The sequence below is a fragment of the Actinia tenebrosa genome, unplaced genomic scaffold, assembly GCF_029948245.1.
Source record: "Actinia tenebrosa isolate PJP-AT-01 unplaced genomic scaffold, QUT_ActTen_1.0 PGA_scaffold8__29_contigs__length_14323225, whole genome shotgun sequence".
Taxonomy (NCBI): Eukaryota; Metazoa; Cnidaria; class Anthozoa; order Actiniaria; family Actiniidae; genus Actinia; species Actinia tenebrosa.
This window is the reverse complement of record NW_028292585.1, coordinates 11,738,057-11,750,931: the sequence shown is the minus strand read 5'-3', so window position 1 is coordinate 11,750,931 and position 12,875 is coordinate 11,738,057. Positions and strand designations below refer to the sequence as shown.

The 12,875-nt window shown below is 36.6% G+C and overlaps 3 protein-coding genes across 3 annotated transcripts; 1 reads left to right on the top strand and 2 right to left on the bottom strand.

Moving 5' to 3' along the window:
- Positions 1-466: 466 nt before the first annotated feature.
- LOC116306274 (melatonin receptor type 1C-like) lies at positions 467-1,777 on the top strand. Its single transcript, XM_031716298.2, has one exon. The coding sequence runs from the start codon at positions 598-600 to the stop codon at positions 1,636-1,638; it is 1,041 nt and encodes a 346-aa protein (XP_031572158.1). The 5' UTR covers positions 467-597; the 3' UTR covers positions 1,639-1,777.
- Positions 1,778-5,223: 3,446 nt separating this feature from the next.
- Positions 5,224-7,893, bottom strand: LOC116306276 (melatonin receptor type 1B). The gene is made up of 2 exons (XM_089024181.1): positions 7,761-7,893; positions 5,224-6,970 (listed from the first exon to the last, which is right to left on the bottom strand). Exon 2 carries the CDS (start codon positions 6,935-6,937, stop codon positions 5,867-5,869), a length of 1,071 nt encoding a protein of 356 aa, XP_088880307.1. The 5' UTR covers positions 6,938-6,970; positions 7,761-7,893; the 3' UTR covers positions 5,224-5,866.
- Positions 7,894-8,199: 306 nt separating this feature from the next.
- Positions 8,200-10,179, bottom strand: LOC116306273 (melatonin receptor type 1B-like). Its single transcript, XM_031716297.2, has one exon. It carries the CDS (start codon positions 9,731-9,733, stop codon positions 8,618-8,620), a length of 1,116 nt encoding a protein of 371 aa, XP_031572157.2. The 5' UTR covers positions 9,734-10,179; the 3' UTR covers positions 8,200-8,617.
- Positions 10,180-12,875: the final 2,696 nt, after the last annotated feature.

Genomic DNA, 12,875 nt, shown 5'->3' with positions numbered 1-12,875 from the left:
TAAAATTACCATTGATATAGAAACCTGTAAGTGTTTGGCAGAAGTAATTGGTTATTGTTTGTTAAGGTCGATTAGTAACACCACAATTAACTTGCTAAGCTAAATTTGTTAGGTTTTTAAGATAAGCCAGCAAGTTTTCTTTCTTTTTTGTACGTCTAGAACAACTCTTGTTTTACATGCACCTGCCCAAGGTTTCTGATCATAACCAATGCTGAACGGAAACTGACTTAAATTAACGTCAGCTTCCAATGTTTAATAACTCAGTTCCCAAAGGATGACAATAAATTGTGGATGAATTAAGATTAATTCTATTTCCTGCCGATCATTTCAATTTCAAGAACAAATATATACGCCAAACGAGAAAGTCCTTTTCAATAACGTACAGGGACAAATTTCTCACCACCACTTTAATAACAATGCTTAAGACACTTTAAACAGAGCGAATTTATACAATCAGCTGCAAAAAAGTCATAACAGGATACCCAAAAGCTGCAGACGCTGTGTGAACAATTGTCTAAAGATTAAATTCATACTGAGGAGCTCCGAAATACTGTAAAACATTCCCTTCGAGTTGGTAAGAGGCCGACAACGACTGGGATGAATAACTCGTTAATACTTGAGAAACTGTACGCTGCCTTGCAGTCCCGTAGCACTGCCAGAACCGTCGCCGAAAGTGGAGCATTTTTCATTATATGGCTGGCCATCATGATAGGTAATTCTTTGACACTGTACATAGTTCTTAGTAATCGCCAGCTACGCACAGTCCCAAACCTCTTCATTGTGTCTCTGGCTTTTTCTGACATCGGTATGGGTGTTCTCTCGATGCCTATGTGCTTTGCTGTCCTTTCTCTTTCCTACTGGCCGTTTAGTGATATTGCTTGTCAGTACGAAGGCTTTATAGCTGTTACGATGGGCCTTGCGTCTGTGCAGAGTCTAACTTGGACTGCTGTTAATCGATATTACCGTGTGGTCAGGACCAATAAGTATAGAAAGTACTTTACAATGCGGTCTACCATCATGTACATCACTTCAGGCTGGGTTTTGTCTACCATATCTTTGACTCCATATTTGTTAGCAGGCCACAGAATGATCTTTCATCCAGGCAAGTACTTCTGCTACGCACATATAGATGTCGCCTGGTACAGCGCATTCGTCGCGATACTGTACGTAGGAATACCAACTAATATCACTTTATTCTGCTACTTTCGTGTCTTTCAAGTCGTCAAAAAACACAACAACAGCTTTATGAATTCACGAGGAACACAAAACAACCTGAACGTTGAAGAGATAAAAATTACAAGGACACTGTTTATTGTTCTTTTAGTCTACATGATTTGTTGGACACCGATTCTAATTATGGACCTAATAGACACTTCCAGAGGGTTTTGGTCACTGAGCAGAGAAGCGTATACCTGCTATAGCTTTCTCGCAGTAGTTAGCAGCGCGACTAATCCGATCATATATGGATTCATGAACCCTGTTTTCAAGAAAGAGTATCTGAAAATTCTGTGTTGCAAAAGAAATCGAAACAGAAATAATCTTCCGAGGATGGTAAACGTGGAAGCTGCTGCTGCTGCTAACTCTAAAGCGACAACCAATACCTTACAGATCGTGTCGGTTTGTTCGACGATAACATGACTTTCTCATTAGGACATTCTATACTATACGAGTCTTCGGAGAAAAATACTAAAATAAGTTTTTCACGAAATAACGTTTTTTTCTTTTTTCACTCTCTTTTTTCGTATTTATTCCTCAATCTTTTCTTTCTCTCTTCAGTTTTTCCTCAGTTTTTTTCCTCGGGTACTTATTAACCCTTTTTCGTTTACTTTTCTCGTCATTCTCTCTTCTTTTTTCCCTTCAGTTCTACCATTTCCCCCTTATTTTTCTTCATCAATCGTTCGACGAACTGTTGATGTCAAATATGTGGTTCCAGCTGAACCAATATGTAGTCAGGAAATAAAAAAAACGAACTCCCAACCTTGCTAGTAAAGTAATAGAAGATCTGTGTACAAGCGAGAGGAGAGAAAACTGAAACGAGTGCAGTATTTTATTGAAATTGATATTGAAATAGAAATTAATCTTAATGATATGTGATTAGCTACCAATGTACGTGATGATTAAATGTTACGGGACACTGGTGGTCATACGGCAAAAAAACTGAATTAAAGCTGATAAAATTAGAACAAGTAAACTCCGTACACACGAAAATTCAATTTGTAGAAAGTTTTTTTTTTAATTTGACAGAAGAAGAGAGGTGAAGGTTATACTCCTTAGGAGGGTGCTTGCTTTGAATTTTGAATTGAACCATCAATGTTTGATCTCACTTTGGGAAGTGTACATTCATTATTATTTACACATTCGAAGTTTTGTATTCCGGTTTTAAGATAAGTGACATTAAGGAAATGCCTTTCAAGTATGTATATCAAGTGTATCAAGAATAGCGTGCGTAGCGGCGCTTTGAGGAGGGACTCATCCCCAGTTTCCTTCCCCTTCATCCCCCTCCCCCCTACCCAAATCTCCGCTACGCAGGCTATAGGTTTCCTTCGTTTTGTTATGATAGAGGCGTTTAATAATTTGATTAATTTAATTGCTACACAAGACTGATGTGTCTTCCACACGTATTTTCTTAGGAAAATAACGCTCCACGAAATTAACTCGAATTTTAACAAAATTTTGTCCATTGTAAATTACATTATACGCGAAAATTTACATACAATTTGTTAAATTCATAATAATATATAAGGTAATGAAAACTAAATCAGCATTCATTCAGACGCCAGTGCCAGTTTGGTTAATATATTAAGTCCTTTCAAAACCAACTTGGGCGTGAGGCTAGCAGAGAAATACAAAAAAATAACTGCCGCTATTTATATAGGTAGAACTCTGAACTAAAATCTCGAGAACGCTAATTATTACGATCTTAAAACCGAGTATTGAAGATGGGGAATAACGTAGATTATGAGTCAGTTATCAAACTTGCATTCATATGCAGACTTTAGAACATAGACTCCTAGAGTAAACATTAATCATCTTTTTCGAATGAGCAAAAAAAAAAATGGACCAGCATTTATATATTTCTAACTTGCTCAAACTTCGTGCAAAGCCTGATGACATGAATAGCAGCAGTCATAGCGTAGTACAAAATTCCTATAATACTTAGTATTTACAAAACTCCTTTTCACATACACCGAATCGAAGTATGGCAACCATACGACTAGCGATTGACTAGCGACTGACTACCAACAGCTGACTAGCGACTGACTAGAGACTGACTAGCAACAGCTAACTAGCGACTAACTAGCAACTAACTAGCGACTGACTAGCGACTAACTAGCGACTAACTAGCTACTGACTAGCGACTAACTAGCGACTGACTGGCAGCTAAGTGCTCCATTCCTATTTTTTGAAAATATATTAATAAATTGATCTAGCTGGATAACTATAACTGCTTTTTTTTTCCTTCTGTAATATATGTAGATCTTTAATAGTATTTAAAATAATTATTAAGTTGTCACAGTAATGATAGAAGGGTAAATTTCACACCGTGAAAAGAGTAGTTTTTAGCTAGTTATCTCTTATTAAGTTGTCAGGCACTTCAGGGAACCCCAGGCTCGGGATATTGGGCGACCACTCCCCGTGTTAGTGTTATATTATATATATATATATATATATATATATATAATATAACACTAACACGGGGAGTGGTCGCCCAATATCCCGAGCCTGGGGTTCCCTGAAGTATATATATATATATATATATATATTAATCAATCCACGAAACACTAATTACTAAATAGTATAAAATAGTGCTAATTAAACAATAGAAAACAATATAGAATTTGCATAAAATTGTGCTATTTAGTATTACTAAAGTTTCACGATTATATTATTTGCACTCTAATAATCATTTAAAAATAAATTAAGGAAAATACTAGTTGAGGGAATGAAAAAAAACACTGAATACTAATAAGAAAATTAAAAACAGAAAAATACTGACAAATCTATAAAAAACTACGAGCAACGGGTGATATTGTATGAGCGGCATTTAGTACAGTCTGTCTTCCAGGTTCTGGTACTGTCAACGTCAAATGTAGTGTCAAGTGTGGAAAAGTGGTGTTTGTAAAGAAGAAGTTGTTTGAAAGTTTTCGTAGAGGAGCTGTTAGTGGCATTAAATAAATTATTCTATTCTATTCAATGTCTCTCCGGCAATAAACCAGTGTAGTATTTTTATACAAGTGAATGTTATAAATCCGGTACCCTCATTGGTCACAATTTTTGTCTTATCATGTTATATCCACAGGTGCAAACTGCGCACGCGCACGCTCGTTTGTCGAGTTAATTTGTGCCGCTTGCAGGTATAAATAAAAATTTTTTAAAAACTCTCTCTGCTATTTATTAAAATCCCTTGTGTTAAGAATACTAAAACGATTGTTTGCCTCAGGCTCAGTGGATATCGGGTAATATTTGCATACTTCGCCGCTCGAAGACTCGAGTCTCGGTTAATATTCCCTGTCTATTCCTAATTTCTGAACGAGGACTTTCAAAAGATTTCAACAAATTGTTTGGCACTTTGCTTGTTTCGGCTGCTTTCTTTGTAATTTTGAGCCCAAATTTCAAACTCCCAGCGGAAAGAGCGAGTTTAGCCTCCTCCGCAGTCTACTCCATATATTCTATATTCTCTGTTGGGATCCCTGTATTACATTTTAAGGCAGAGAACTAGAAACGAGAGAAGAGGAGGAATGGGGACTAGGGAGGGAGATAAAAAGCGAGAGGAGTAGCCTGCCCAAAATCGAAGTGTACGGACAAGGGCACTAGGACACCGAATGTGGTTGACGTTTTCATTCCAAAGGTCAAACGGTTTGAATAGCCTATGAGCGTTACTTCTTTAACGGCCGTTCCGTACTTGACTCTGTTTGTACTATACCAACAACAACGCGACCGCGTGATGCTCCTTACGTCAGTAATATTCAACCGTCCAGAGTTAATATGGTTAATCAAATCCACCTTAAGTTCCATATAGAGCCCTATATGGAACTTAAGGTGGATTTGTTCACAGATATTTAGTATTCAAGTCACACATTAGCGATAGAAATTAATTCTAGCGAAGTCAAAAACTTGACTTTTGAGTTCCAAAAGCTTTTACCTTAAAAGGTTCGCAGGTCGGTGAACATAAGTAGAATGATTAGGAGGTTGAAGAACCGAAAACTTCGTAACGAGCGCTGCTTCGTAAGTTCACTCGTTTAATTTTTTAAATATTGCATGTCTTGGATGTTATTTTTAGGTCTGGGATAGGGTCAGGGTTTTGAGGTCCTGGCGGCACACCCCTACCCAAGTTGGGGATAGTACCCCCCCGGGGCTGCTTCGTATGGAGAACTCCCTTCAATTTGCTTTTCGAACGCTCTTCCAGCATTCACAGCGTACCTGGTCACTATATATTTTGTAGATGTGATGGCAAAGATTTCTAATACACTTTCAACAAGACTGAACAACGCAACTTTCCCTACACAAACTTTCCTTATACATCGCCCCTTATATTATTTTCTTCGAACAGATCCACCCAACCCTCTCATACTTAGGATCTTTTGGTATGCGCAATCAACATGCGCGAAATTTCAGCTAGTTGTTCATTTTTGGCAGGCACCTCTTCTTCTTCTATTTCGCACTCTCCTCCCCCTTCCCCCTCTGTCTTTTTGCCACAGGAAGCCCAAGAAGCAAAAATAGCCAAGGAGATGCCTGCGGAGGAGGTTAGAGCAATTGGATTTGCAAGTCTACTTGACCAGCCATTGTACTATGTTCCACCCGATCTTCCCGATATTCAATTCGTCTTCGGCAAATAATTCTTTAAAATTATTCTTAGAAGTCTTTTTTATATTCGGCCGGAACTTCCTCGACAGCTTTCATCATTTCGGAGTCTGCGCGCGGCACTAGTCAAATGTGCCGTTGCAGATGTTTTTCGATTAATCAGGCTCATTTGTCTCTTAAGGTAGGAGGGCACGTTCACGCTAAGTTCTGGCGGTCGACGCAACAGAATTCTAAGGTACTCTTTCCTAAACCTTGGATTATTGAGGCCATAAATAAAAGGATTGACGGCAGAGCTCATCGTCCCAAGGAAGGTATAGGCTGCGTATGCTGAACGGGATAGAGACCATCTTCCACGGACAGTATCAATCAAGTCCATAATCAGTATCGGTGTCCAACAGCCAATAAACACAACCACGGTTATGAAAAGAGTACGAGTGACTTTTAGTTCTTCAACACTCAGGGCACCTGTTGCTCTGGTTTTCGATATGTTGGACTCATGTCTTCTGACAGTCTGAAATACTTTGAAATAGCAAATCACGACGACCGATGAGGGAATTCCTACGTACATTATCACTAGGACAGCCGTAAACCATTTGATTTCAAGATCCATGTAGCAAAAGAACTTACCTGGATGGAATACAAATTTTTTTCCCGAAAAAAGATAAGGAGAAGTTGCCAACGCCGAAGATATCCAAATAAATATCATCATTAAAACAGTGTTTTTCTTGGTGAATACTTTGAAGTAGCTCGACGTATCCACTACTCTAAAGTAACGGTTTACAGCTGTCCAAGCAAGTGTCTGAATGGACGTAGCCGCCATTGTAATGATTACGATTCCTTGATATTGACAGATCGCTTCATTGAACGGCCATCTAGACATTATTAGTGTCGCAAGAACTAGATGCATGACAAGAATGGCCATTCCTAGGTCGGAAATAGAAAGACAAGCTACAAAATAATTGGAAATCGTACGAAGCTTTGGTGACTTCCAGATAGCGTACAAGGTTAATGTATGTCCAGTGATGGCAATAAAGTAGAGAACAGCAAATGCCATGCTTTCAAATATCACCAGACCCAATGGTCGATTTTGAAACTCGATGGAAAACCTCTCAAGTGCATCCAGGGACTTGTTCATTGTTGTTTCCAATCTGATCTTTCGTTATTTAGGCTCAATATAACAAAAAAAAATTATATTAGTAAACATGTAACAACTTGCAGGCTAAAATTATCGATTGAAGCAGGCAAGAGTAAGCATTGTGGACAAAAACGTGAGTACACCCGGAAATGACTTAATAACCAATAAAAAGGCCAATATTCTGACTTCATTGCGGTAACGACATATCGTTTGCATTGAGACAAGTTCCGTTCATCCGTCTGATTCAGATAGTCTGTATTTTAATGCGGAAAAAACAGTTTCAGTAAAAGGATGCGTTATAGGGTAAATGAAAATGGTGAAGGATAAAGTGAATCATATTATCATATCATCATTTTCGTCTCTTAATTTTTTCACTATTTTATTATTTATTTATCTTATTTTAAATCAGTATATAGTCATAAGCACCAAGAGAATAGGCTTTCAGTGTACATAAATAAAGAATAAATGCTAGTGATCAAGGTAATATCTAAACGTTACCGTACGCGGTACATGTATAAATACTTTAATAGGAAAAGTGTGATTACAATCTCCATCTCGTTATAACAAATACATCTTAATCACATTCTTTTTAAACGGAAAGTCTCTTTAAAAAGCGTTTGAAAACGATTTTCAATATTAAAATGATTTTCGTCCTAAAGCTACCTACTCATCATTGAAGGTTATAACATATCATAGCTACTTCATCATTGAAGGTTATTAAATACCATACCTTTAATAGTTGTGCATACGCTTTCTACTATATCAATAGAACATTAATTGCTGACTATCATATTCACTCTATATATCCGTTGTGAATACCTACCTTGGATTATTGTTTACTTTTATTGAGCCCGATATGAGTAGATATGAGTAGATATGAGTTGGAATTAAATCGTTGCTTGACTCACACAGGAACGAATGTGAAGCTATCACTTGCGTAAATAAATTTAATTGACGGTTCACTGGAGTGGACAAACATTGACGTCGGCCTTTTTTGTTCATTTTTGACAGCACACTTGCGTCGTTAGGAAAAACACTTTAAAATCAAATGACCCTTAAAATATATTTGACTATAATTCAAGATAAAGTGCACAATAAATCCATGAAAAAATATCATCATTCTTCAAAATGCAATACTAAATAGCGACAAATCTTTTATTAATTTTTCAGCATTGTTTAAATAGTTCTATTCATTATGATATCTAGCTGAAATCTATAAAACGTTATTATTTTACTTTATTCTGATTTTTGTGTTCAAATTATATTGTCATTCTATATTGCCTAAATTTTCAGCTCATGAACATTCCGCATGAGACAAATGAAATGACGCTAAATGAAACACAATTAGAAATGAATTATTAAATGCACCACCTAATTGCCTTATTTCACTTCCTCGACGTCATGCATGTCCTTTTTCAAGCAGAATGTTCTCAGCTGAATAAAAAGTTTTAATAGAATTCTTTCTGGTTGACAATACATGGTGATGAGTCAGTGTTTGACCACACTTTAAGGCAGATAATGAGATTCAAAGACTTTGACCAGCTGAGTGATTAAAACCTAGCAATATTCTCTATTGTCAAGTGCTTTAGAAATGATAATTACCGGTTTCTTTTACTTTGGAGTTTCAAGTGCTGTCTTTCTGTCAGTACTGTAAGTGTTTTCTTCCTTACAAAAGATACGCTACAAGTTAAGCTCAACTGATAACTTCTCCTGTTGCCCATGACAAACTTCTTTTATGTCGTTTACTTTTTGGACTTTAATTGAAATGTTTTTGTTAACGTCGACATGTCTTGGTTGTTCAATTGCTAAAGATCTTACACTACCAACATGTGCTCCGTTCCTAACCCAGCAAAACATCTTCCTTACCGACCCCCATGAAAAGTTTAAAACTTTCCTATATTCCTCTTTAAAAGCATGATTACCAAATGCATATATCAAAGGATTTACAGCAGAGCTCATTGTCCCAAGGAAGGTGTAGGCAGCGTATGCTGAACGGGATAGAGACCATCTTCCACGGACAGTATCAATCAAGTCCATAATCAGTATCGGTGTCCAACAGCCCATAAACACAACCACGATTAGGAAAAGAGTACGAGTGACTTTCAGTTCCTCAACACTCAGGACACCTGTTGCTCTGGTTTTCGAGATGTTAGAATTATGTCTTCTGACAGTCTGAAATACTTTGAAATAGCAAAACACGATGACAGCTGAGGGAATTCCCACATAAATGGAAACCAAAAAAGCAGTAAACCAAGTCACATCTAACGTCAAGTAACAGAAGAACTTTCCTGGGTGGAAAACGAACTTGTATCCAGCTAAAAGGTACGGGCAGTTCGCTAGGATCGAAGAGATCCAGGTAAATGACAGAATCGCAATCAGCTTCCACTTGGTAAAAACCTTAGTGTAATATTTTGTTTTCACGATTTTAAAGTAACGATTCAAGGCTGTCCAGGCGAGTGTTTGAGTTGACGCAGCAGCCATTGTTATGGCAACAATTCCTTGATACTGGCAGACCGCTTCGTTAAACGGCCATCTTGATACTATTAGTGTTGCAAGCAACAAATGTTCTGAAAGAATGCCCATTCCTAGGTCAGAAATAGCGAGGCAAGCTATAAAATAATTTGAGGTTGAGCGAAGTTTTGGTGCTTTCCAGATGATGTACATTGTTAAAGCGTTGCCTGTGATGGTCATGAATTGTAGAACAGCAAACGAAGTGATTTCAAATATCATCAGACCTAATGATCGACTGGCTAAATCAACAGAATATATCTCCAGGGAATCAAAGGACTTGTTCATGATGGAGGTGTACTTTCAAAGGTTTTCTTTTCTTTTCTTGAAAATTGAAGTTTTTACGAGATGAGACTGTGATATCACTGTGATTAAGACCATTAACCGAGGCAGGTTCTTGACTAAAAAAACAACCTCAAAATCTTTTATGTTTTTCCTATGTTCGGACAAAGTCGTGAGAGCTGATTCAATTTTCCAAGTTCTTTACCCTATTTTCGTTTATCTCTAGTTGCAAGATTTATCTATCAGTTATATATTCTTCTCGTCTCATTCGTAGATATTTACTTAGCGGATTTTACGCGTACACCTGCCGTTCTTCTATTTCTCATTAACATATCTGATTAATATACATATATCTTTACATGTCTCCTTCCCTTATCTTTCTTCCTGGCTATTAACAGATGTTAGCATTAATTCAGTTTCTCAATGACGCATCGATTTATTTTATAGCCAACTGCAGCAGTAACCTTTTTTGCCTATGGTTTAAATGTTTATACTTTAATTATTTGTTTGTAAATTATTCGTTACTTGGGGCATAGTTAATTGAGGTCCCCTCAATTAACTATGCTTGGGGTAAATATAACTCGTGTGTTGTTTAGTCACAAACCTTTAGTTTTTGATTTATATATTTAATTTCCACACTGTTCATAACAATATTCTATTTATATAAAAAATACAAAATATCACGAAATGTAAATTTAGTTTCTAGTTTAAAAATTAGTTCTCCGTTACGTTTGTGGCGGATCATTTATCAGGTACATTTATCATCGCACATTTTACTGAGCTGATACTTATTTCAAAGATCTAGTTCAGTGCAACGAAATTATTTACTTCTTGTCGTTTCTTTGCTTCATTTGACAATATACCCATAAAATGCATCATAATTAATTTCATGCGGCATATAAAACGATCCCACATCCACTAAATCCCACTTAATAAATTTATTATTGACATTACTTGGTAAATAAAAGTTAATGTTTACCAAGAACATTATCAGTAGCTAGATCATACGCGGGAACTAGTCTAACACTGGTGATATTCATCAGTCCGCCTGTGTGATAACAAAATGGATCATATCCTGATGCACTTAGGGATTCAAGATAGTAATAATGAGTTAATTAGTATTTTGTCTTAAATAAATTCTCTTATGAGATTATGTAGCATTATAAAGGTGTAAAGCTACTAGGGATAAGTCTTTCCTTTTTTCTCTCATGTGAGAATAAAAACGAGTAAAAGGTTCAGTAGACGAGTGTACGACTAGTCTACGAGAATAGCACTGTCAATTGCCTCGCAAGCCGAGCAAACATTAGATGACAGAGCAGCCACATATCAAATTTCTACCTGAAGTATATGTCCTTTCTGTTGTCCGGATCACTTATCCACTTTAGAATAAAAAGGGTTATCTTTATTGAGGATACCATCATCGCTAAGGTTGCTTTACAGAAATTGAGCTATTCCATAATTTTAGTCATCAAGGTTTGTAGTGTCGGTCAAAATATGTTGTTTGCGATAACTTTCGTACTGTTCACCTTTTGCTTCATTTTAACTGAACTGATTATATTTTTCCTTGTAAATAATTCTAGACAGCTGTTTAGAACCAGAAGGATAAACGATAAACGTTCGTCCTGTGGCGCCCGTACAGAGGGGAACACGAGTACTTTGGAAATTGCATCATGTAAATGCTCAACTTAATTTCTTTAGCAGTGGCAAGAAAGTTCCAAATTAAGTAGAAAAACTATTTATGCGACTCGAAATTTGTCTCGACCAATCAAAAACGTTAATGGAGTAATATTCATGTACAATTTTTGTTAGGTTATTATCTAGTCTCTACAGAAGCTTGCTTGGTGATTGAAAATTAAGGGACATTATCCAAGGATTTGGAATAAATAGTTTAATTCAGCCCAATATCTCTTAAAGTGCCTATCACCCTTCTGACAATACTCTCAGTGTTGATTTTTCCATGCCATATGCTAATGTTGTGACGTATGAGGAGGTATTTATGGTTATTTGTTGTTCCTCGTAATTCGAAACACCGGCTTCTATGTGAAAACTAAGTTGCAATCAATGACGTATTTCAAATTTTATTTATGTGTGCCAGTAATGTTTTGTATATTAAATGATTACTCCTCATACGTCATAGCATTAGCATATGGCATGGAAAAACCTTTATAATTTCAAGAAGCCGCACTCAAACTATGAAATATTTTCGTGTTATTTCACATCTTACCCTATGTAGAATCAATACTGTGAATATTGTCAAAAGGGTGATAGGCACTTTAAGGAAATGAGAAAGAAAGAAAGACTCTATGAAAAATGAATGGCGAGGGTGTTATAACGTTTGTCAACAATGTTGGCGGTGGTTCCATGACAGCATTCACACTGACTCGGATTAATAATAACATTTGCTCAACTTCGTTTGTAATCAAATCGTGCAATGTAAGCCATCCATCCTACTTAATAACACTTTCAATTGATTCGTTAGACAGGTCGGTCAGTAAATGGCCAGTTTAACTTCCTAGTAATAGCAATATATAATCCACAAGCTCTCATTATAACTAGAATGAAAGATTGTAGGAGCATGTTAGCACACCTGCTCAAACGTAACCCAGGGAATTATTGCTTTTCCCTAAATTTGGAAATTTCAAGGATAAATTTATTTATTCGGTCGACTTCGCACTTCCTTCTGAAAAAAAATGTTCCTCGAAAAAACTCATCCCAACGACAGATTTGCGGTTCTCGATGCCTCTCACTGATTCTTCTAACTATCAGCACAGCCAAATTATTTCATGCGTTTGGAAAACAGAAAAACTGTTTAAAAAAATTAATGCCAGAAGGTGCTAATTGGGAAAAATGAGAAGTCATCGAGGCTTTAAAACATGCTTTCGTCGACTTCAAACAATACAAAACATTTGAAAACTAGCCTTCGTGTTCTTGATTAAAATGGTCATAACAAAGAACACAGAGTCAATCGCGCTATTCTTGGACCTTGAAATGAGGTATTTCCTATCGCGCTTATCGCCTAAAGCCTATCGTCTCAGGTTGGATTTGAAAACCATTTTCGAAAAAGGCATAGTTACTTGATAAATTCGCTTAGTGAAAAAACACTAGCTACATTGTAAAGGTCTGAGAAATGTACTTTAGCATTTTATCA